The 22,901-nt window shown below is 35.6% G+C and overlaps 1 protein-coding gene across 6 annotated transcripts in view; it reads left to right on the top strand.

Annotated features, from left to right (window-relative positions):
• Positions 1-12,599: 12,599 nt before the first annotated feature.
• The window catches only part of ABLIM3 (actin binding LIM protein family member 3), a 425,761-nt gene continuing 415,459 nt past the window's right edge, over positions 12,600-22,901 (top strand). For 3 of the 6 annotated variants that reach the window (XM_053717110.1, XM_053717112.1, XM_053717111.1), the window contains exon 1: positions 12,601-13,241. In XM_053717110.1, the coding sequence (XP_053573085.1) occupies positions 13,229-13,241 (13 nt within the window). In that variant the 5' untranslated portion in view covers positions 12,601-13,228. Of the gene's footprint in view, positions 13,242-22,901 lie in introns of all 6 variants that reach the window. The other 3 variants (XM_053717109.1, XM_053717108.1, XM_053717113.1) reach the window with 2 other exon arrangements.

The raw sequence follows: 22,901 nt of genomic DNA, 5'->3' as shown, positions 1-22,901 counted from the left end.
AACACCAAATACAGCAATGAATCCGGACTTGGTATATAGCTAATGAATAAACAAATAAGATCAAATGTATTCATTCAGGATCATCCTGTCTTTATTTAAGTGTATACCACACCAAATCCATATTCATTACAGTAACACAAATTAAGAAAGATTGGAAAAAATCTATTTCCAATAGTTAATTAAGTCGAACTCAGAGTTCAAACCTGAGGGGACTCTGGTGCCCAGTCTAAATATCCAGAACATCTCCCTCTTGCCCAGCAATTTATCTCTGTCCCCTCCCCTAGGGGGGGTAGCCACCCTTTCAATAGCCTGCCAGCGAAAGGTGGTCAAAGTCTTATTGTGCCTTTTAGCAAAGTGCTGGACAAGAGGGGTTGTTGCTGTGCCTGAACTGATCGTGGATAAATGGTTCCTAATTCTCGTGTTGGCATCATTTGAGGTTAATCCTACATACTGTACAGAACACTCTATACATGTTATTAGATAAATAACATAAGTAGTGGTACAGTTGAGGCATGTATCAATCTTAAATGTTTCTCCTGTACTAGTCGAATGGAAGCTGTCAGAAAATATTGCGTATTCACAAGGTCTGCATTTCCGTTTACCACACTTATATAGCCCTTTGTGTTGTATCCAAGAGCTCTCAGACTTTCTATTAGATTTTGGTAAACAAGAAGGGGACAGAATGTTACCCAAAGTTCTACATTTCCTATATGAACATTTTAGGCCTCTGTCCACACACTCTACTAGACCATCGTCTGCTGCCAACATTTTAAAGTGTTTTTTCACTATTTTACAGATATCTCTGTATTGGGCGCTGTACTCAGTGACAAAATAAGACTCTCTCTTTTTCACTGGGTTGATGTTATCTGTTCTCTTTCTTGTATTGAGCAATTTCTTCCTATCTATCCTGGCTACCTGCCCCTGTGCTTTATCCAGGATAGTATCTGCATAGCCTCTATCTTTGAGTCTTTTTCTCAACTCCTCACTTTGCATGCTAAAAGCTCCATCCTCCGTACAATTTCTCCTTAACCTTATAAATTGACCCTTAGCCACTGAAAAGGGTACATGTGGAGGATGGCAACTCCTAGCATGCAAAAGTGTGTTGCGTGTTATTGGCTTGCGATATGTGTCACATACTATGCGCCCAATTCCAGTACCAGTCAAAGTCAAGTCTAAGAAGCAAATGCTCTCTTTGTGATGTTCGAAGGTAAAATTCAAACCCACATCATTATTATTGATCACGGAAATGAAATTGTTCAACTCATCTTCCGTACCTTTCCATATAAGAAGCAGGTCATCTATGTATCTCCTGTAAAACACAATCTGATCTTTAAATGCATTCTTATCCCCAAAGATGTGGGACAGCTCCCACCAACCCATATATAGGTTGGCGAAAGATGGTGCAAACTTGGCACCCATTGCTGTCCCACACCTCTGGAGATAGAATAGTCCTTCAAACTTGAAGTAATTGTGTGTCAGGAGATACATAGTGACTCTTCGTACGTAATCCTTTAATTCATCAGAAAAATTGGTAAAATTGTGCAGAAAATATGTTATAGCTTCAAGCCCTCTCTCATGTGGTATGGAAGAGTACAGTGATGTGACATCAATTGTCACCCAACTGTACTCTCCCTCCACCCATTTTTCTCCTTCTAAGAGGTTAATGACGTGTTTAGTGTCTCTCAAATAACTTTGTAGTCTGAGAACTAATGGATTCAGAATAGAATCCAACCACTCTGATAAATGTTCTGATACAGAACCTATACCGCTCACAATCGGGCGGCCTTTAACGTCATCAATACTCTTGTGCACCTTGGGAAGATGATGGAAGATGGGCACAACGGGACATGTTACATATAGATAATCCCTCGTGGATTCATTAATGTGCCCATCTTCCAAACCATCATCCAAAATGGTCTTTAGAGTAGCTTGGTACATCTGTGTAGGGTCACCTGGTAATGGAACATAACTGTCAGTATTCTGTAATTGGCGTAAGGCCTCTTTAACATAATCAGTCCTGTCGAGAACGACTATTGAACCACCCTTATCTGCCTTGCGTATTGTAATATCATCCATTTTTTTCAATTCATTTAATGCCCTTTTTGCATTGCGTGATAGGTTATCATTAGAAACAGCTGTTTCTTTTAGACTCAAAAGATCATTTTCCACCCTTCTGTAAAAGGTCTCTAGTATTGTACCCCTATAATGTATAGGGTAAAAATCAGATGAGGGTTTAAACCCACTGAACTCATTTACAGAATGCTGGTCCTGATCGATATGACCTTCAATAGACAGAGCATTAAGGGTGGTAATGTCACAAGCATCCTTAAAAGAGGTACAGTTAACTTCACATACTTCAGGTATCCCAACTCCAACCCTAGTTTCCTCCTCCAATGGTGATTCCCTAAAAATTTTTTGTAAAGTTAAGTTCCTTATCAATTTATTTAGATCTAACATAGTCTCAAAAACATTAAACATATTAGTAGGTGCAAAGTTGAGACCCAGGCTCAGCACATTAAGATGTTCTTTCGTGAGTATTCTAGATGAAAGGTTTATTACATTGTTTATTTGTATTTCGTGTTGGTCCTGTTCCCTCTTACTGGGTACCTTATTTGTTCGTGACCTATACCTGTTTTTTCTGATGCTATGTGAGAAACCTTATCAAATTCTGCTTTATCTTGGTTTGCCTGACCAGATTGTTTAACATGTTGACTCATCACATATTTAGAGCCTTTGCTGCTAGCTGCTGTTTGTGGCACTATCTCCTTCTGTCTCGCTCCCTGATCATCATTGTATATAACTACTTGTGAGTCTGGAGTCTGGAAATTAACACTATGATGTATACTGGGCTTTAAGATACCAATCTGTGTGCTCTGACCCTGATTACTTTCTTCTTGTTGTTTTAATACTTCTGAATTCTTATTGCTTTCAGAATGGGGTACAGGTGTAAGTGTATTACTTGGAGACCTATTATGTCTATTGCTACTCCTATTCCTACTCCTGGATCTACCCCTATTCTGCGATCTCCTTGTGTTTGTTCTATCTGTCTTGTTCCAAACATAAACATTCTTGTTGTCAAAATCTGTTTTATCTCTCACATATTTTGTGTGCTTTAAATTCAAGACAGAAGTTTTAATCTCAGTAAGAGATGTTTTCAAAATATTATCAAACTTAGGGAAATCTATTTCATTTTTTCTGCTGTTCATTTCAATTTGCAGTACCCCAATCTCCTCTCTTACTGTTGTTAACAATTTAACTTTATATGATATCAAATGTAACATTAATCGAACAGAACACTCAGTGAGAATACTATTCCAGGCTTCAATAAATTCCTCATCTTGAACTTCAAAGGTTGGAAATTTATTGAGCCTAAGTCCTCTTGGTATCATATTTAATTTCAGGTATCTTTCAAAAGTCCAAATATCATATTGCAATTTCATTTCCTTAATGAGCAGTTTCTCCATTTCATCAAACAAGCAACTCAAGTTGTAATCCATAATATTCGTGGAAAAAATTCTGTCCAAATCCATACATTCTCTATCAGTCACTGGCATAAGTGAGTAAAAATTTAAATTTTCTGTACCCTCCATGTTAGAAGTGCTCATGGACAAATTAGATAAATGAGGATATGAAAAAACTGTGCTTTATCAGGTATGCACAGATAATTAAACAAAGTAAAGAAAGTGGTTTTCAATCCTTCATTAATAATATGTATATGTCCAAAGATAGTCTTATCCTTTAATAACCCCACATGGCTATTGCCCTAAGACTTCATTTGAGAGGCAACAACAGTCTCATCTGAAACAATTAGATAAATCATAGAGCGTAATCTCTGTTGTGAGTAAATGTCGGTGTGGGTTTGATACACAATCTTCCTTAAAATGTGTCTTACTCATGCAAGAAACCGCTATGCGGCTACCCACTTACCGACCTCACCGGATATTTCCTTGATAGGTGATTGCTCTTGGCGTCCTGGAAGTTGGTTATCCACCGCTATGTCCGTATTCTTACTTCAGCATTGAAGCAGCCCTCTGTACTTCCAATGCCAATCCGATATCCACGCACTGGAAACAGCGTGGATACGTGTAGATGCGTGTGTGACGTACCACGTGTACGTACTCATCCAATCAGATTGGAGAGAATCCGGGACACCTTTCTTGAATGATAATAAGCCTCAATAGGGAAGTCTAGCTGTCCGCGCCAAACTGGGGTGTAAATAGAGCACTTAATACCGCTATTGCACAATTGCTGACCTGAAAAGTTCACAAATCCACAAGCCCAAAGTTTTCAGCAAAAAGAGCAAAATAGCGGTAAAAACATAAACTTTATTCAAGTGTAGTCACACTCATTAAAACATGGGGGTATCAGCGTAAAAATAGAACAAAGAACAAAAATCAAACATGAGAACAAATAGCTGACATGTTTCGGCACACAGCCGTAATCATAGCTAATGGGCACACCTGTGTTAGACATTTAGTACCCTTCTCTAAATTCTCATTGGTTACAATAAAATCATGTTGAAATTGTCACTCCTCCCTATTATTTATTTATAACTTACAATACAATCTTGATTGAATATAATAGGATAGAACTCTTAACTGGAGGAACATAATTCTAACAAAATTACGTAATAGACGTAATTTTGTTAGAATTATGTTCCTCCAGTTAAGAGTTCTATCCTATTATATTCAATCAAGATTGTATTGTAAGTTATAAATAAATAATAGGGAGGAGTGACAATTTCAACATGATTTTATTGTAACCAATGAGAATTTAGAGAAGGGTACTAAATGTCTAACACAGGTGTGCCCATTAGCTATGATTACGGCTGTGTGCCGAAACATGTCAGCTATTTGTTCTCATGTTTGATTTTTGTTCTTTGTTCTATTTTTACGCTGATACCCCCATGTTTTAATGAGTGTGACTACACTTGAATAAAGTTTATGTTTTTACCGCTATTTTGCTCTTTTTGCTGAAAACTTTGGGCTTGTGGATTTGTGAACTTTTCAGGTCAGCAATTGTGCAATAGCGGTATTAAGTGCTCTATTTACACCCCAGTTTGGCGCGGACAGCTAGACTTCCCTATTGAGGCTTATTATCATTCAAGAAAGGTGTCCCGGATTCTCTCCAATCTGATTGGATGAGTACGTACACGTGGTACGTCACACACGCATCTACACGTATCCACGCTGTTTCCAGTGCGTGGATATCGGATTGGCATTGGAAGTACAGAGGGCTGCTTCAATGCTGAAGTAAGAATACGGACATAGCGGTGGATAACCAACTTCCAGGACGCCAAGAGCAATCACCTATCAAGGAAATATCCGGTGAGGTCGGTAAGTGGGTAGCCGCATAGCGGTTTCTTGCATGAGTAAGACACATTTTAAGGAAGATTGTGTATCAAACCCACACCGACATTTACTCACAACAGAGATTACGCTCTATGATTTATCTAATTGTTTCAGATGAGACTGTTGTTGCCTCTCAAATGAAGTCTTAGGGCAATAGCCATGTGGGGTTATTAAAGGATAAGACTATCTTTGGACATATACATATTATTAATGAAGGATTGAAAACCACTTTCTTTACTTTATATATATATATATATATATATATATATATATACACACATATATCTATATATATATATATATATATATCTATATATATCTGTATATCAATCTAAGGATTATAAGAAAAGAAATGGGACATATAAATAAATGAACCATGCAAAAGATAGGGAATCAAGCACTCTTTTATAAATGATCAATCAAAATTTAGCATACAAATAAAGAAGCTACATTTCTGATCCATAGTATATCACAAGGTTACCATATAAAGCCATAGATAACCAACAAATATCTATCACATTTGTAATATACCTCCAAGTCACGTGACTGAACACAGTACCCTTAAGGTGTGCACACCTATAAATCTTTATAACGCTGTACTTAATATCAAGATAGTACCCCACTCATACTACACCCATGCTGCACACAGTACCCAAGTCATACAAGGGATATTACTGGGGAGGATAATAACTGGGATCTAAGTATGGTAGAATGCCAACGATGTACAGATGTACAATAAACATCACAAGTTTAACAGCCTAGTCAGCAGTATAATAAACCTTTAGCATTAAATACAAAACATATATTGTAGCAAACAACCAGGTCCATTGACAGTTCCCAATATGCATTAAGTCTCTGTGCAAGCAAAGTCAAACCAGGATGACCCTCCACAAATAGCGGACTTGCCAAAGATTTTAAACATTGTTAATGCACAAAAATTATTCAGTGTGTCAATACACTTATCTGTATCCAGAATTAGGGACTGTAATCCAAGTGTGGTCGTTATGAAATTCAGTATAACGCTCCTTAAGCATCACTCACTGCTACTAGATACGCTGAGAACTGAGACGCCGAAAAACACATGGCGTGGATGAACAGCGTGCCTTCACTTCCGGGTACGTCACGTGCTTGTACGATTCATATAGCATAGTTAGTTTTTTCACTTATTTAAATCAACCATTTGTCCTGTATCTTTCGTATTATATATACACATATATATATATATATATATATATATATATATATATATATATATACATACATACATACATACATACATACATACAAACAAAGTATGAGCCTAATGTGTTAAAGTTACACAGAAACTGTGAAGGCATAATCATAATTTGTAAAATCACAATCCTAAATAGTGCTGTATACAAAATAAAATACAAAATATAAAGTGCAAAGTTTAAATGTAATACAATTTAATCTGAAGTCTAAATGGATATAAAATAGAAAGCACGAAGTGTAATGCAGCAGAACTGGCATGTCATGCAGTGCTACATTGCACTGTGCTTGTCTCTCCTTCACATACAGAAATGCAGGGATTGCCCCTTGGAGAAGCAAAGCAAAATCTGCCTTTTGAATATTTCCCTAGGGATCTCACAGTGCTAGAGGATCATTTTAGAATATCTCACTTGAGCGGAGAGATTTTGAATATCAGGGCCTTAGTGTCTGTGCATGTTAAAAACAGTAAACTGTTGTGTGTATGTTTATGAGATTTTATAAATAATGACAGTTTTTGCTAACATATTGCACAGGTAGATGCATTCGTTCATGAGAAAGTTTTAATTATTCAAGTTTCTATCATTTAATTAAAAGATGGCAAGTGAAAATTAAATTCCATTGTGACTGCTCTCATGAAATGGTTGGACATCACTAATATAAATCATGTGGTAAAAATGAATGGTTGCTATATATTAGCATAGCTGAGAATAGGATATATTTGGTAATAAGCCTTTTTTATTGACTCTTCAAAGTTCCAATCCCTTAAAATATATGATAACAAAGAACAGGATTTTCACATATATTATTGTCTTTACTAAAGGAGAATGCACATAGTTAACCATTTATACCTTTGAAAACACTATATAGATGATTTTTTTAGATGAAATGTATGCATATCCAAACAAGACAAGCTGTGCCCTTTGTTTAAAATGCAGACAATAATTTGAAGATGTGCAACATTAGTTTGAGTGTTTAATTTGCTAAATCATTGTGACTTCTGTTCTTTCATGGGCAATTTGCATAATGATTGAACAAGGACAATGTGCGTCCTATTTATTAATTGTTGCCAACACAATTTTGGTTGTTTATAAAAAAATAAAATCTAACTGATTCAGGTTGGCAGGGTTACAGTATGCTGTATCGGTCTGTAAGATATTTTATAACTGGATAATGCTTATATTTCTGTTAAACATTTATAGTAAAATATCATAATCCCACAATAAATTAAAGGAACGCTAAAGAAAAACATTTCATGATTTAGATAGAGCATGCAATTTTATAGGGACAGTCAAGTCAAGATTAAAGTCTCATGATTCAGACAGAGCACACAATTTTAAAGAACTTTCCAATTCACATCCATTATATAAATATGCACAATCTTTTCATATGCACACTTTCTGAGGCACAAACTCCTACTGAATATGGGCAAGATTTGCAGGATATACGTATAAATGCATTTTGTGATTGGCTGCTGGATATCACATGATGAGTTAGGAAGGAAAATATAACTAACTGACACTTGTCAGAAAAAATCTTCCACTCATTTGAAATTCAAGCTAAGTGCTTCTGCGTTGTCTTTTGTGTTTGCTGATTTTGCTATTCTATTGTGTTTAGTGGTCCTTAAAGGAATAGGAAAGTCAAAATTAAACTTGCATAAATTAATTTCTATTTTTAAATACATACATGCTCTACACTAGTGGGAGCTAGCTGTCATTTGGTGCCTGCACACATTTGTCTCTTGTGATTGGCTGACTAGATATGTTCAGCTAGCTGCCAGTAGTACATTACTGTTCCTTCAGCAAAGGATAATAAGATAATGAAGCAAATTTGATAATAGAAGTAAATTGGAAAGTTATTTAAAATTGTATGTTCTATCCAAATCATGAAATAAAATGTTGGGGTTTCCTGTCCCTTTAAGAAAAATTGATAATAAAAGTAAATTGGAAAGTTATTTAAAATGTAATGGTCTATCCAATCCTTTTAACTTGAAGAGATCAGTTAAAAAAAGCTTATTATTTCATATGCAAATAACAGACATAAAATAACCACCTTACACATTATATATATATATATATATATATATATATATATATATATATATATATATATATATATATATATATAATGCATATACATACAAGCACCATTATACGATACAGTCTGAAGAGAGTTTGGCAATTTTATTATTCTCCAGAAATGGGTTTTAAATCTTATAATAGTAATATTATAAGCCAGTCAACAATCAGGCCATAAGGACTATTGGCACATCCGGTTGTCTTTAAAATAAACAGCTTTAACTGAAATGGACAGTAAATCATATTTTATATAGGCACAGCATATGGACATATACAGTGCACAGACAGTATCTGTAAAAAAATGTTTTGAAAAGCTATCTATATTACTTTATTTTAGCAGTTTCTACTTACCTAATTCTACATAGCCAATAACCCCTCTTCAAACATGTTTTTAGGTTTTGTTTTTTCACTGTTCCTTCCTTGTTGTTGACTATAATGGGGTAGTGTCTAGAAGCTATATGATCTGTACAAATATCAGCAGAACATATGAGCATTATTTGCAGAAATTAATATAGCAATTCTGGGTTTCTTGCATCGTCTGGCATGAACACAGCTTAAAGGGACATTAAACACTAAATAAATGCTAGCTAGAATGATGCATTCAAAGAAAAGATTAGTGTGAGAATAACACGTAGATGTATTTTTTAAAGTTTTATTATTTATTTATTATTGTTTAAATATTGACTAAATAAGTGTAAAGTTTTAGTGTCTATAAAGCAATGAGAGCTGCCATGTTGTAACTTAGGTTACCTTCTCTGCTGTGACCAATCTGGGACAGTTATAAATAGGTCACTACAGTGTGCAGCCAATGGCTGTGGGGAATATAACAGTGCACTGCACTTCTATTTCTAACAGGAACTGAAAAGCTCAGAATTTCAGAATGGAATTACAGGAAAGGGGGACAAAATAAATAATGAAAGCATATTGCAGAGTTTTTTTTTTAAATAAACGATTTATCATTTTATATTACCATCTCAAAAAGTGTTTAATGTCCCTTTAAAGGGACATTAAACTGCTGAGTACAACCACAGTAGGATGATTACTACTAGCTCATTACAGAATCCAGTTGGTAAAGCATTTGATAAAGGGCACCACCATCTTGTAGCACACGTATTGTTGCATCCTGGGACTACGGTTGCAACCTCGGCCATGTTTTCATGGACACTTATGAGTTACACATGCTGCAGGGTGTCCAGGGAGGAACATGTATTGTGCTGTTCATCAGCAATAGTCACGTGATGTCCAGAGGCACAGTACATGTTCCACCCTGCTTATCCCCTGCAGCATGCAGAACTCATAAGTGTCCAGAAAAACATGTCCGAGGTGGCAACCCTACCTGGGACAGAAGCAGTGTGCTTTCACAGAACTGTGTGTTACTGGCTTTTTGACAGCTTTACCTTGTGCTTCAGTATAGTTCATATAATAGAGAGAAGAAGTGTTACAGTTTTGCAGGTGTTTCTTGCACAGTTTAAATGTTATATAAGAAATATAAGTCCCAATATAGAGTTGCCCAGTGTGAAGAAGCAGAGTTCCCTGTCTTAATATGTGATCTTTACCCCGTTATGATCCCATAATTGTAAAGGGACAGTAAACACTTTGTAATTAAGATATTTCTGTCTTGCTATAGAATAAATTATTAGCCAAGTCTAAACATTTTTTAAACAAGTTAACATATTAACATCTTGTTTGCTGCAATTGGCTTTCAATAGCCAAAGTCCACCCATCAGTCTGTAGACAACAAGGCTAGCCACACACATTATGTTAGTAAAATATGTATTATTTTACAGAGGCCTGCCCTTTAGATCCTGTATTTTGTTTATGAAGAAGTGTTTATGGTATCAGGAGCTATAATATACTGTTATTCTTTATATAGGTAACACTGAATGTTGGGACAGGGGTGGGCCATACAGGGGGTAGTGCATACAGGGGGGGGGGATAAGAGTGCTGTGGTGTGGGGCCCCACAAACCTGTATTGCGCAGTGCCCTACAAATGCTAAGAGTGTCCCTGTATTTGCAGTTGTTATCTGATAAAGCCAGTTACAAAATGTATTTGTTGCAGGGTTAGCCTTGAAAGTCTGCATTAGGCTTTTTCAGCTCTGAGAATCAGAAAATTCACAATTTGTCTGAGCTAAATTACATAAAAAGAGGGCAAAATAAATAAGGACATTATATTGCATTTGATATAAACCAGCATTCTGGAAAATCAGGCAAGGTGTTTGAGAAGGTGTTAAAATGACACAAAAATCAAATTAAATACCCCTAAAATTATAGCATTCCAAACTGTCACTTTATTAATGCTTTGCAAAGTAAATTTAAAACCCTGGTGATTATCTTTATTTTAAATACCTTAATTATAGATAATTAGGTCTGCTGTCGGAAGTAACCACTGTGTAGCTTATAGGAAATTTGCTGAATTGTGTGAAACACTTAGATTATAGAATTTTGCTTTTTGACCTCTCTAGTGTGCATGGGAAAAGCACAGCCCTGCTACACAGTGATTGCTTGATCAGTGTAGTTGCTCATTTATATATCTGTCCTATCAGAAGAGATAAAATAAAGCATACTTTATAAAGCCTTTCCAAATCACGTTTCCCTAGACTGCAAAACAATAAAAATATTAGTAAAAATGTATCACTTTCAAATTTGTCTAAAATGTTTATTTTGTAATCAGAACATTTGTATTGCAGTGCTTATTGGCTGATATTTACTAAACATCTATAAAAAAATGAGTTTAATTTCCTTTTATAAACTCTGTTTATTTCTGGTAAAGTCATGAAAATAATCAAAGTGTAAAAAAATCCAGAATATACTGATTCTCACAATTAAATAAACCAAAATGCTTAAAACATGTACAATTTTACAGATGTGTACCTGTGTAAGAAAACATATAAAAGCCAGTCTTGCATTTAGCCTTTATATACACAATTTGTTACATTTTCAATAACAGGGTAATTGAAACCCCAGGAATCTCAGATTTTTGTATATTTGAGAGAGAACTTTAATTTTTGTCACTGCTAAAATTGTTTGCTCCTTTGCATGATATGCATATTATTAACACACGAAAGAGTGTCCTGAGAATATACTAAAAATGCTGCGTGTGTGTACATTGTGTTATATATATATATAAATGTGTGTGTGTGTGTGTGTATGTGTATGTGTATGTGTGTGTGTGTATGTGTGTGTGTGTGTATAAATATATATATGTGTGTGTATGTGTGTGTGTGTGTATAAATATATATATATGTGTGTGTATATGCATGCATATATGTTTAATAACAAAAATAAATCCTCACTTTCTGAATTTGATATAAATAATTACAAGCAACCTTTAGAGCAGTGTTTTTCAACCAGTGTGCCGTGGCACACTAGTGTGCCATGAGAGATCCTCAGGTGTGCCACGGCAGACTGACAACAGTGTGACATTTTTTAAACTTTGCTTGTTTTTTACTCCCAGTGCAGGGGTAGTTTGTAGGAGGCATGGCATAACAGCACAATACATACAGTATGTGTGTGTTTGTGTATATGTGTATATTATATATGCTGTATTAGGCTACAATGTGTGATTTTTTTTAAATTTTGGGATGGTGGTGTGCCACAGGATTTTTTAATGTAAAAAAGTGTGCCACGGCAAAAAAAAAGGTTAAAAATCACTGCTTTAGAGCTTCATAAGACCCGTGATTTGTATTTATTAATGTGTAACCATGGTATGAATATTTTAATTTAAATAAATATTAGAGATCTATTATCACCCTCATTGTCCTTCCATTCACCAGTAGGTGACAGCAAACCATGACATTGTGCCTTCAGTTCCAGGACAGGTCTCTCCTGTGTTATGTATATTCATATATAGCTCTCATGAAGAAAGGGAAATCATTTTAGTGGATTCGCTGTAGCTTCAGCCTATGTAGGATCGCTTTGCCTGACACCTCTGAGGGCTGAAAATAAAGCACATTGTGGCAGCAGCAAGAGAAGGAGCAGTCTGCTTTGACAAGCTCCTTGTCTGGATACCTCCCCTATTCTCCCAGTCCACACCCCTAATGTTGTAAGACAGGCTACCAGTAGAGGATCTTCTGCCTCTTGTACCTTCACAACTGAACTAGTGCTTCTCTGTGCCTCTAGGCAACGTGTGAGCATTGCAAGGCTGTAGCTGGGGCTCGTCAGAACAGCATTATTGTCATTGTCACCTATCCTGTCACTCATTCATACACTAGCAGAGTGCATCCCTCTCACCTCCCTTTTGTTTTTCCTCCTATTCTTCCCTCCCTCTGTTTATTACTTTAGAGCAATATTTCCCTCCCCCATTGTTCTTTGTATGTGTGTTAGTCTTCTCTGGTTGTCCTACTTACACGCATCTCACTAGTCCCTGCTGTGTCTACCTGAGAGAGCGTGTGCATGAGGCAGGTGACCTCACTGTACCTGGGGATGGCTTGTCTGGGAGTCTCTGGGAGCTGCTGCTTTTAGGAAGGACAGAACACAAAGCTGAGCGCAAGCATCTCCAGAACAGAGCACAGGCTGAGAGCAGGCTGATTGGGACTGGACTCCTGGGTGTCGGATGATAAGGACTGCAGCACCATGAGCACGAGTTGTAAGTACATATCCTGCGTTCCTACCTAGCTTAAACAACCACATACATCCCCCTCATCCTCTTGTGCAAGGCAAAGGATTGCTGTCCAGAGACAGGGTACCCACAGCGCTTGTCTTGTATCATACACACACATCAGCTGCACTGCTTTATTTCTATTATAATCACACACATCAGCTGCACTGCTTTATTTCTATTATAATCACACACCAGCCACACTGCTACTTTTTCAAGCACACAAACATACACACTTTTGCCACATGGGTTACTTTTACTGTGTGTTACACATTGCTTACTTCTGCAGGGTGCACACCCAAACATAAGAAACAAATGCATGCATATTCATGGGAAAAACATGTTTATTTTGTATATATGTATGTTGTAGCAATAATTATTATTTGTATAATATGATTATTGATTCATGAACAATATGTCAATTGATTTTAGTTAAGGTTTAAAAAAATCCATTGTCCTAGTAAATGATTTCTGTGTTACAGCTCTTGTTGTTCAGGGCCTTGACCATTCATATACATCCATATTCTTATATGATGTGTGGGTTGTGTGCAGGGCCTGGGGATACTTCAGCATTCCTTATACCCTGTACTGGTTTAAAGCTGGTTGTGCATTTTTTTTTAAATAAAAAAAATATATAAACATTGTTAAATCATTTACCCAATAAATGCTATTTATTTGCAACTACATCCTAGAAGAAAATGTCACAAATATTTGCCCTCAAAAGACACCACTGAGTTTTTCAAACTGTTTTGTCTAATAGGGCATATAGTTGTGACTGGTACAGGAGTAGTATTAATATTCCCAACACCGCATATGGATATATAAATGAAATGGAGACACATTTTGAAAATTAATACATTTAAAAAAAAAAAAAAAAAATTGTTGAATAATCAGGAACTGTATTGGAACAGAAATTTAGATCTTCACATTTTTTTTTTACTATAAAGAGCAATAGAAGCAAAACAGACAATTCTAGAATAGTTTGCTAAGGGCTTTTATCTTTAATTATCATGTGATGTCAGGTAATGTTTGTGTGTCATTCTTGTATGTCACTGTAATAGTGCTGTACAGGATAGCTGTCCATAGTTCTGGCATTATTATTACCATATGGCAAACACACAGCACAATAGTGTCACCTTAAAGGAATGCAGCAGGTCACTGTGATCTGTTGCATTGCTGTCATTCTGCAGGTAGGTTTACTACATACACTGTAAGGTTACATTTATGGTCAGTGTAGATGGAAAATATGTTTGGAATTACTTGGTTTTAAATGAGTAGTCTCCTAGTTTTGCTTTGTGACACCCAAGAAATTCACATGACACACCTAATTTATTTTTATATTCCTGTGACACCCTTAAAGCTCCTTTAATTTAAAGTAAAATAAAAATACAATACTGTTATACTTATTAGTTGTATTTTGGAATAGGCCAGCTAGGCTAGTACTTTGTGTGTGTGTGTGTGGGGGGGGGGGGGGTTGTACAGCACATTTTAAGTGTTGGTTGTGTGGCATGATGCCTTCACTCTATTGTATCCTCAATTTATTTATTCATTTTATTACAAATCAGTCAATCATTGCTTGTAAAATGGTCAGCAGGCAGATTCTTAGATAATATGAAAAATTGTTTGCAGCTAAAAGCTCTATAGATTAACAGTGACTTTGTACTGACTATTTTTCTTATAAAATGTATTACATTTTTAAGGTGGATGGTCATGTGCTAAATAAACTTACTTTTTGTTGTCATATGCATGTTTGTCTGTTTACAATAAACCCTTTCAGAGAGTTTATTTTAGCAGAACAATATTTATTCTTTTTCCTTAAACTCTAGTTTTGAATGAAAACCTCAGTATAACCCAGGTTGAGAATGGATATTTTAAATAATGAGTGACATGTCTATATTTAATGTAAAATCACATTATGATTACGTATTTATAGTGAGCAAGGGCATCTAGATTGCCAGTGGCAATAGGGATCAAATGCTCCCACTGCAGAATTTTGCTTTTATATCCAAGCATAAGCAACAACTTGTGCCATCTTTTTTTTTATTTCTGCAAGACACCATTTCTAAAATAATAAGCATCTTCTGATGCCCATGATAGCATGTGAGCAGTGCAGCTCAATAGAGGGTTACAGTTTATATATTTTGTTTTTAAAAGGACACTGTATGGCATACATGGCTGCGAAGACTATATTTCCTCATCACCATATGTCAATAACGTAGAAACAGCCAAACATAAGGATGATGTATATGTGAAGGAGCTAGCAGGTGTTGGCACTGTTTTATATTTATCTGAACTGGTTTATGGCCCATTGCTTTCATAGTAAACATTCTGCAATAATTACAAGAACTATTTGCCATATACAGGTGGCCCTCGTTTTACAACGGTTCAATTTACACCGTTTCAGAATAACAACCTTTTTTTTCCAGTCATGTGACTTCTATTGAAAAGCATTGAGAAGTAGTGCATTTATTAAAATAGCCAGTAGGTGGAGCTGTCCGCTTGTGTTGCAGCAAAGCCATGCAAGCTGAAATTAATCAGTTTAACCAGACTTGAGCTATCGAGCAGATTTCAAAGGAACAAGATCTTCCTGTCTATAAATCAGTCCAGATTGGAATACATAGAAAGAACTGTTTGCAGAAAAATGCAACTGAAGTCTGTGTTGTGTGATATTTTATTAGGTTTATAATTCTGTTTAGCAAATGTTTTTGTTCATTTAACTTAGTTTAATTATATATTCTGTGTTGTGTGATTATTTTATTAGGTTTATAATGCTGTTTAGCATTTAAAGTCTTCATTTCAAAGCTTTAAAAATAATGTATTAGGTGTTACTTATGACAATTTTGAGAGGGGCCTGGAACCTATCTCCCTCACTTCCCATTGACTTACATTATAAACTGGGTTTCAATTTACAACGGTTTCGATTTACAACCATTCCTTCTGGAACCTAACCCTTGCATAAACTGAGGGCTACCTGTATATATATATATATATATATGACTTTTTTTTGCTAGATGTCATTGGTGTTTTTATGGTGTGTGTATGTGTTTTGGCATTTATAATTGAGCTTTAACATTTTCTGGATTGCAGAACTAATTTTGCTGTCATGAAGCACTGTCTAATCTACTTTTCTAGTAGGTGGTGTAAAGTTTGTAATCAAGCAAGATATTAAAAGCATTGCATGGTATGTGAAATGTCAAGTGATTATTACTTTCCAGTTGATTTTTTTTTTGCTGTTTCTGTTGACGTTTTCCACAGCACAACTGACACAATAATGCGTTCTAACATCAGTTTGAAAGCATTTCATAGGGCATGATGCCTGCTCTAATTAGAATACAATTATGTTCCTTCCCTTGGCCGTAGATTGGAATGTATTATGTCACAGGCCAGATGTCACATGACCGCGCCATGAAGTTATTAGGATTTGTCTGATCATTTTAGTTTTTTGCTGTTTTCTTTCAAGGTCTGAAGACCAGCAGCATCACATTTATTATTAATATTAATGCATGTGTCCTTCTGGTGATTGCTTAATGAACTGTCCTTGGTGGAATGTGTTTCAAGGGTGTTTTATACTCTACCTTTAGTAAGATGCAATGTTGAGAGTACACATTTCTCTGGAGCACTAAATGGCAAGATATATTGCTGCCATGTAGTGCTCTTACAAATGGGTCTTGTAAAACTGCTGCCATATAGTGTTCCAAACCCATGCACGCTCCTAAACTTACATCCCTGCTATTCAACTAAAGATACCAAGAGAAAAAAATAAAATTTGATAATAGAAGTAAATTAGAAAGTTGTTTAAAATTGCATGTTCTACCTGATTCCTGAAAGAAAAATGTTAGGTTTTCAATGCAAACAAAGTAAATAATGTCATTTGTTTGAGCACATATTTTTGTATAATGGTTCATTTCTAATTTTAGGATATATTGTAATCTTTACTAATGATGTTTTTCTACAGTATTCACTATTGACGTCTATGGGAATTTTTGTAGATAGATTATTTGAGAAGCTTTAATAAATGATTGGAATGTATCTCTAGGTGTTTGCTAAGGCCCCGCTCTGAAGCCACAACATATTTGATAAGCTGTTCTAATGGTTTAGAATATATCCCTATTAGAGCATTTTATTTTTTTGCATTAGAATGTCCCTTTAAAGGGACACGAAACCCAACAGTTTTCTTTCATGATTCAGATACAAAATAGAATTTTAAAGCATTTTCAATGATCTTCTATTATCACATTTGCTTTGTTCTCTTGTTATTCTTTGTTTAAGAGATATCCGTATAGGTAGCGAGCACATGTCTGGAGTACATGACAGGAAATAGTGCTGCCATCTAGTGTCCTTGCTAATGTATAACACTGTTGCAAAGCTGCTGGCTAATAGTACTGTAGACAAGTGCACACCCCTAAACTAGCCTTCCTGCTTTTCAACAAAGGATAACAAAAACTGAAGAAAATATAATAGAAGTAAATTGGAAAGTTATTTAAAATTATATGCTTTGCCTGAATCATGAAAGAAAAATTTAGAGTTATATGTCCCTTTAAATGAACTTTCATATTACTGATAGAGCGTGCAATTGTAATATACTTTTTAATTTACTTCTCATCAAATTTACAGGATTCCTTGGTAACCTTTGTTTAAAAGAATACCAAAGTATGCAGCAATACACTACTTGGAGATAGCTGGTGATTGGCAGATATGTACATATGCATCTTGTCCTTAGCTCACCAGCCAGCTAGCTCCCTGTAGTGCATTGCTATTCTGGGGCTGATGTTATAGGCAAGCAACAGTGCAATATTAATATACTCTTATGTCCCTTTAAAGGGATATGAAACCCAAAAAATGTCTTGTGATTCAGACGGATCATATCATTTTGAAAAAGTTTCCTATTTACTTATTTTATCACATTTGCTTTGTTCCCATGATATTCTGTGTTGAAGAGCTACCTAGGTAGGCACCTTTAGCACTACATGACAGGAAATAGTGCTGCTATCTAGCGCTCTTGCAAATGGATAACTTTCTTGCAAAACTGCTGCCATATAGTGCTCCAGAAATGGGCCAGCTCCTAAGCATACATACCTGCTTTTCAACATAAGATACCAAGAGAATGAAGAAAAATTGATAATAGAAGTAAATTAGAAAGTTGTGTGAAATCGCATTGCTCTATCTGAATTCTAGAGAGAGGAAAAAAATGGATTTGATATTCCTTTAAATGTGGCCCTGCATTCAGTACTTTGCATAAGCATCCACATATTAAAAAGAAACATGGTCCGTCTATTTATCTATCTCTATCTATAATATTGCGTATTACTAACTACAAAACTGTTTTGCATGAGTTGTGATAAACAGTTTAGAAAACTTAGATTTATTTTGATGCACATATAGACTTCATTTTCTTTCAGAGTCACAATATACTTTAGTTTCAGATCATCAGGACCAGTGATGCCATAATTTAGGCACTGATTTCTGAAGATTTTTAAGGGACTGAGTAATTCTTCAGCTATATGTTTTAATTTGGTGATCTGAAGGCACTAGTCATTTTTTTCTTAATATTTTTTGTTTGTTAAAATGTGTTTTGTTGATATTTTGTGCTATCCTCTTAGTAAAACTTGTAATTTCAAGTGTTAACCCCTGTCAGGGATTGGTACTGCTCTGGGGTGCTGCAAGTTTGCCTGTGCTGTGCAGGATTTTTGTCTGGTATAAATGTGTGCAAACTTGTGAGTGGATGTGCGAAACAAGATGTGGAATCTTTGGAATGTTATTGTTATGAAAATATATGTGAAAATGTTTAATGGGCAGTGTTGGAACTATTTCATGTGTATTAACTGTATTATGTAAGTATGTAAGTTTGTATCTCAGTTTTTTTATGTTGTTTCTTTATTATTTTGCATACATATTTTATATAAATAAAGATTTGGGCAATATGGACATCTATATATTCAAAGGATTTTTGTTCAAATTTGAACGGATTGACTAGTGTGTTTATACTCCTGGGAAGGGTGTATATATGCTTCATTAAACTGAGTATTCACTCAGCAGAGGAGATTGAGAAAGCAGAGGAGATTGAGAAAGCAGATGGCTTGTCATTGTCACTCTCTGCTAAGCAGACAGACTCTGGTCCATTTCCATATGCTTGCGGCCTTGTGCAGTTACTGCCCTCTTGTTCTTGCTAGCAAATCTCTCAGCTGCTTTGATAACCCTGGCAGCTCTAGGCTTAACATTGCCCAAATGAAATGATCCACATAAACTAATTCCAAACCCAGTGAAGCCAATGCTTATGTTATTTATACCCCTCCCTGCAGCCTGGTTATCTGCCCAGTCTCACCCCTGAAGGATTCTGAGGAGTTATAAATAGTCACCCAAGAGATGCATTTCAGGGGCTTAACCACATGATGTAATAACTGGCTGTAGCCAAACTATCTCACACTACAGTGCCCTTAAATGTCCTGTAGATGTACAAGCACATGTCCCACACAAACACAGTTGTCTGATAGCAGCATGCCTTATATTCAGTATGGTACAGCTGTGCCATACTGCACACCTACATAGTCACTAGCAGTTTATTAATTACAGCAGTGCAGTAAAGCAATTCATCTTATTCTATACACAATAAACATAGTCTAATGTTAGTGGACACCTACATAGTCACTATCAGTTATTTTATTATACCCTTTAATTAATTACAGCAGTGCAGTAAAGCAATTCATCTTATTCTATACAAAATAAACATAGCATAATGTTAGTGGATACCTACATAGTCACTATCAGTTATTTTATTATACCCTTTTATTAATTACAGCAGTGCAGTAAAGCAATTTATCTTATTCTATACAAAATAAAAATAGCCTAATGTTAGTGGATACCTACATAGTCACTATCAGTTATTTTATTATACCCTTTAATTAATTAATTACAGCAGTGCAGTAAAGCAATTCATCTTATTCTATACAAAATAAACATAGCCTAATGTTAGTGAACTTTTCATATCCAGATGTACCAAAGCCAGTGTTTATTAGCTGAAACAATTGCACAGCTTACGTTTTCTACTGTACCAGATGAGACTGTTATATATTGCTGTGCAGGGAAATCGTTCAATTTGGGCCTCACATGGTGAGCATAGTACTAAAGGGACAGTAAAGTCAAAATGAAGCTCTCATGATTCAGATACAGTATGTCATTTTATACAACTATCCACTTTACTTCTGTTATTAAAATTGTGTGGTTCTCTTGGTATTTTTATTGAATAGTCAATCTAGGTAAGTTCATAGGGGGCTCAGGAGCATGCACATATCTTTAGTACTCTATGGCAGTAGTGTTTGGCAACATTGTTTTTACCATTGTTATACATGCCTGCAAACACTGTTGCAATAGAGTACTAAAGACTCGTGCATGCTGATATGTCCTATGAACCTACCTAGACTGACTCTTAAAAAAACGATACTAAGAGAACAAACCGCAAAAAAAGAAGTAAAATGGAAAGTTGTTTAAAATTGCATGCTCTTTCTGAATCATGAACACTGACAGAAAGTAGTTAATACTTATCTGCTTGATTGTCAGATAACTATAAATGAGGAATCTATTAAACACAATTACTGGGGGGTGGAGGAGTGAGAGGAAGCATATGTGTCTGTGCCTAGAGCAGTAGAAATGTGCTGACTAATAATGGAGTAGCTGTGGTTGGCAAGTCTTGTGTAACAGCGACATAAAAACAATTGATTTTAGCATATAAGAACAAAAGGCTGCCCATATTCATTTCTGAAGTGTAAGAGAAATCATACTGTAAATTTTTATCTTCTTTAATGTGTTCCCAGTGATCTATTTTACCTGCTGGAGTATATTAAATTGAATACAAATAGCTTCTTTATCTTTATTTTTTCATTTTAAATAGCTACTTTTGGCTGTTGTATCCCCACCTATACTGAACAAAGCTTTGCAAACATAACCAGGAGATGAAATTACACTCCCAGTGTGGGGGGTTTTATAGATAAAGTAAACCCTAAAATATTTATTTTCAGTTCTCTCTAATGTCCCCATTTATCAGGCTGCAAAAGCAGCTTTGGGGCCTGAGCGTTTCAGGCTTGCACAAATGAGCCTGAAACTCTAGTTAAGTGGCAGCGGCCTAAAGACTGCTGATACTTAACGTCTGACACCTATAATGTAAAATTATCCCAATCCGATCATAATGCTTGACAGCCCCTGCTTGCACGCGCCCAATCGGAGGGGGCAGAATTGCACAAGCTGCTGCTTGTGCAATGCTAAATGGTATGGAAGCTGCTGCTTGTGCAATGCTAAATACGGGCAGCATATGCTTGCAGCTCATTTGAGCCTGAAATACAGGGCTTTTGCAGCTTCATAAATGGGGCCCTTTGTGTGTTTGTGTGTGTATATAAAGAGTGATATCCTTGCAATTCAACCTGTTTTAATAGGTTGTGGTTTCAAAGAGCAAAATCGGCTAGTTCATATTCAAAAATAAATCTTAAGGAATAATTTCCCATTCATTTTATCCTCTTGAGTTGGTATAACATGTAATTGGAAAGCCATTAATGAGAATCAAGTTTTACAGTACACTTTTTAAAGGGAAAGTCAAAATTAAACTATCATGGTTTATACAGATCATGTAGTTTTCAGTTTATTCTAGTTTATGTCAGATATACTATGTTTTCTTTGTATCTTTTGTTGAAGCATAAATCTAGAAAGGCTGATAAATGCTCAGAAGGACGCACATGTCTTTAGCACTTGATGGCAGCAATGTTTGTAGCAATGTTATACATTGTTATGTTTACCCCTGCCATTGAGTGCTAAAGACAAGTGTATGCTCCTGAAAAGCGTATTGTAGGCCTAGGATTCTGGTAATACTTTTCATGCTCTGAAACAGTTGCATGTATTAATTAGTTTGGAACATTACTGTAGAAGCTTCAATGTCAATCTTAGCTGACTTGCATTATGAATGCGCCTGTACTCAGATTATAACATGACAGCAGCATATGTATTGTCTTCAGCACTGAAAAATAAACAACAATCCAAACACAACTCACAAGTTTCCTCTGCATTTACAGAAAACTGCACATTTCAACTAACATTTATGCTCAAAAAAATGTAAATGTTTCATTCGGAGAGTCATGTGTTAAATGACGCTAGAAAAATGCATAATACTTTTTTATAAGGCATATCTAAATACAAGAGAAAAATAGAAAATGGAGCTCAAACTGCACGATAAAGTGGAAATCCAGTTTACGTCTACTATCTACTTTGCTTCATTCTCTTGGAATCTTTTGTTGAAGAAACATAACTAGGTAGGCTTAGGAGCAGCAATGCACTACTGGGAGCTAGCTGCTGATGATTGGTGGCTGCATATACACTAGTTTTGAAATGTCCTTGTTTTTTAAACAAAAGCAAATTTTTGTCCATTAAAATAACAGATTGATCAGAAATACAGTGTAGACAATGTTGTAAATTACTATTGTAGCTGGAAACGGCTGATGTTTAATGGAATATCTACATAGACGTACAGAGGCCCATTATCAGCAACCATCTGTCCTGTGTTCCAGACACGTTGTGTTTGCTAATCCAAGTTTATCATTTAAAAAAGCTAATTGTTAATTAGAAAACTCTTTTGCATTTATGTAACCACAGCTGAAAACTGTTGTGCTG

The sequence above is a fragment of the Bombina bombina genome, chromosome 6 (genome assembly GCF_027579735.1).
Source record: "Bombina bombina isolate aBomBom1 chromosome 6, aBomBom1.pri, whole genome shotgun sequence".
Classification (NCBI taxonomy): Eukaryota; Metazoa; Chordata; class Amphibia; order Anura; family Bombinatoridae; genus Bombina; species Bombina bombina.
This window is presented reverse-complemented; position numbering and strand designations above follow the sequence as displayed.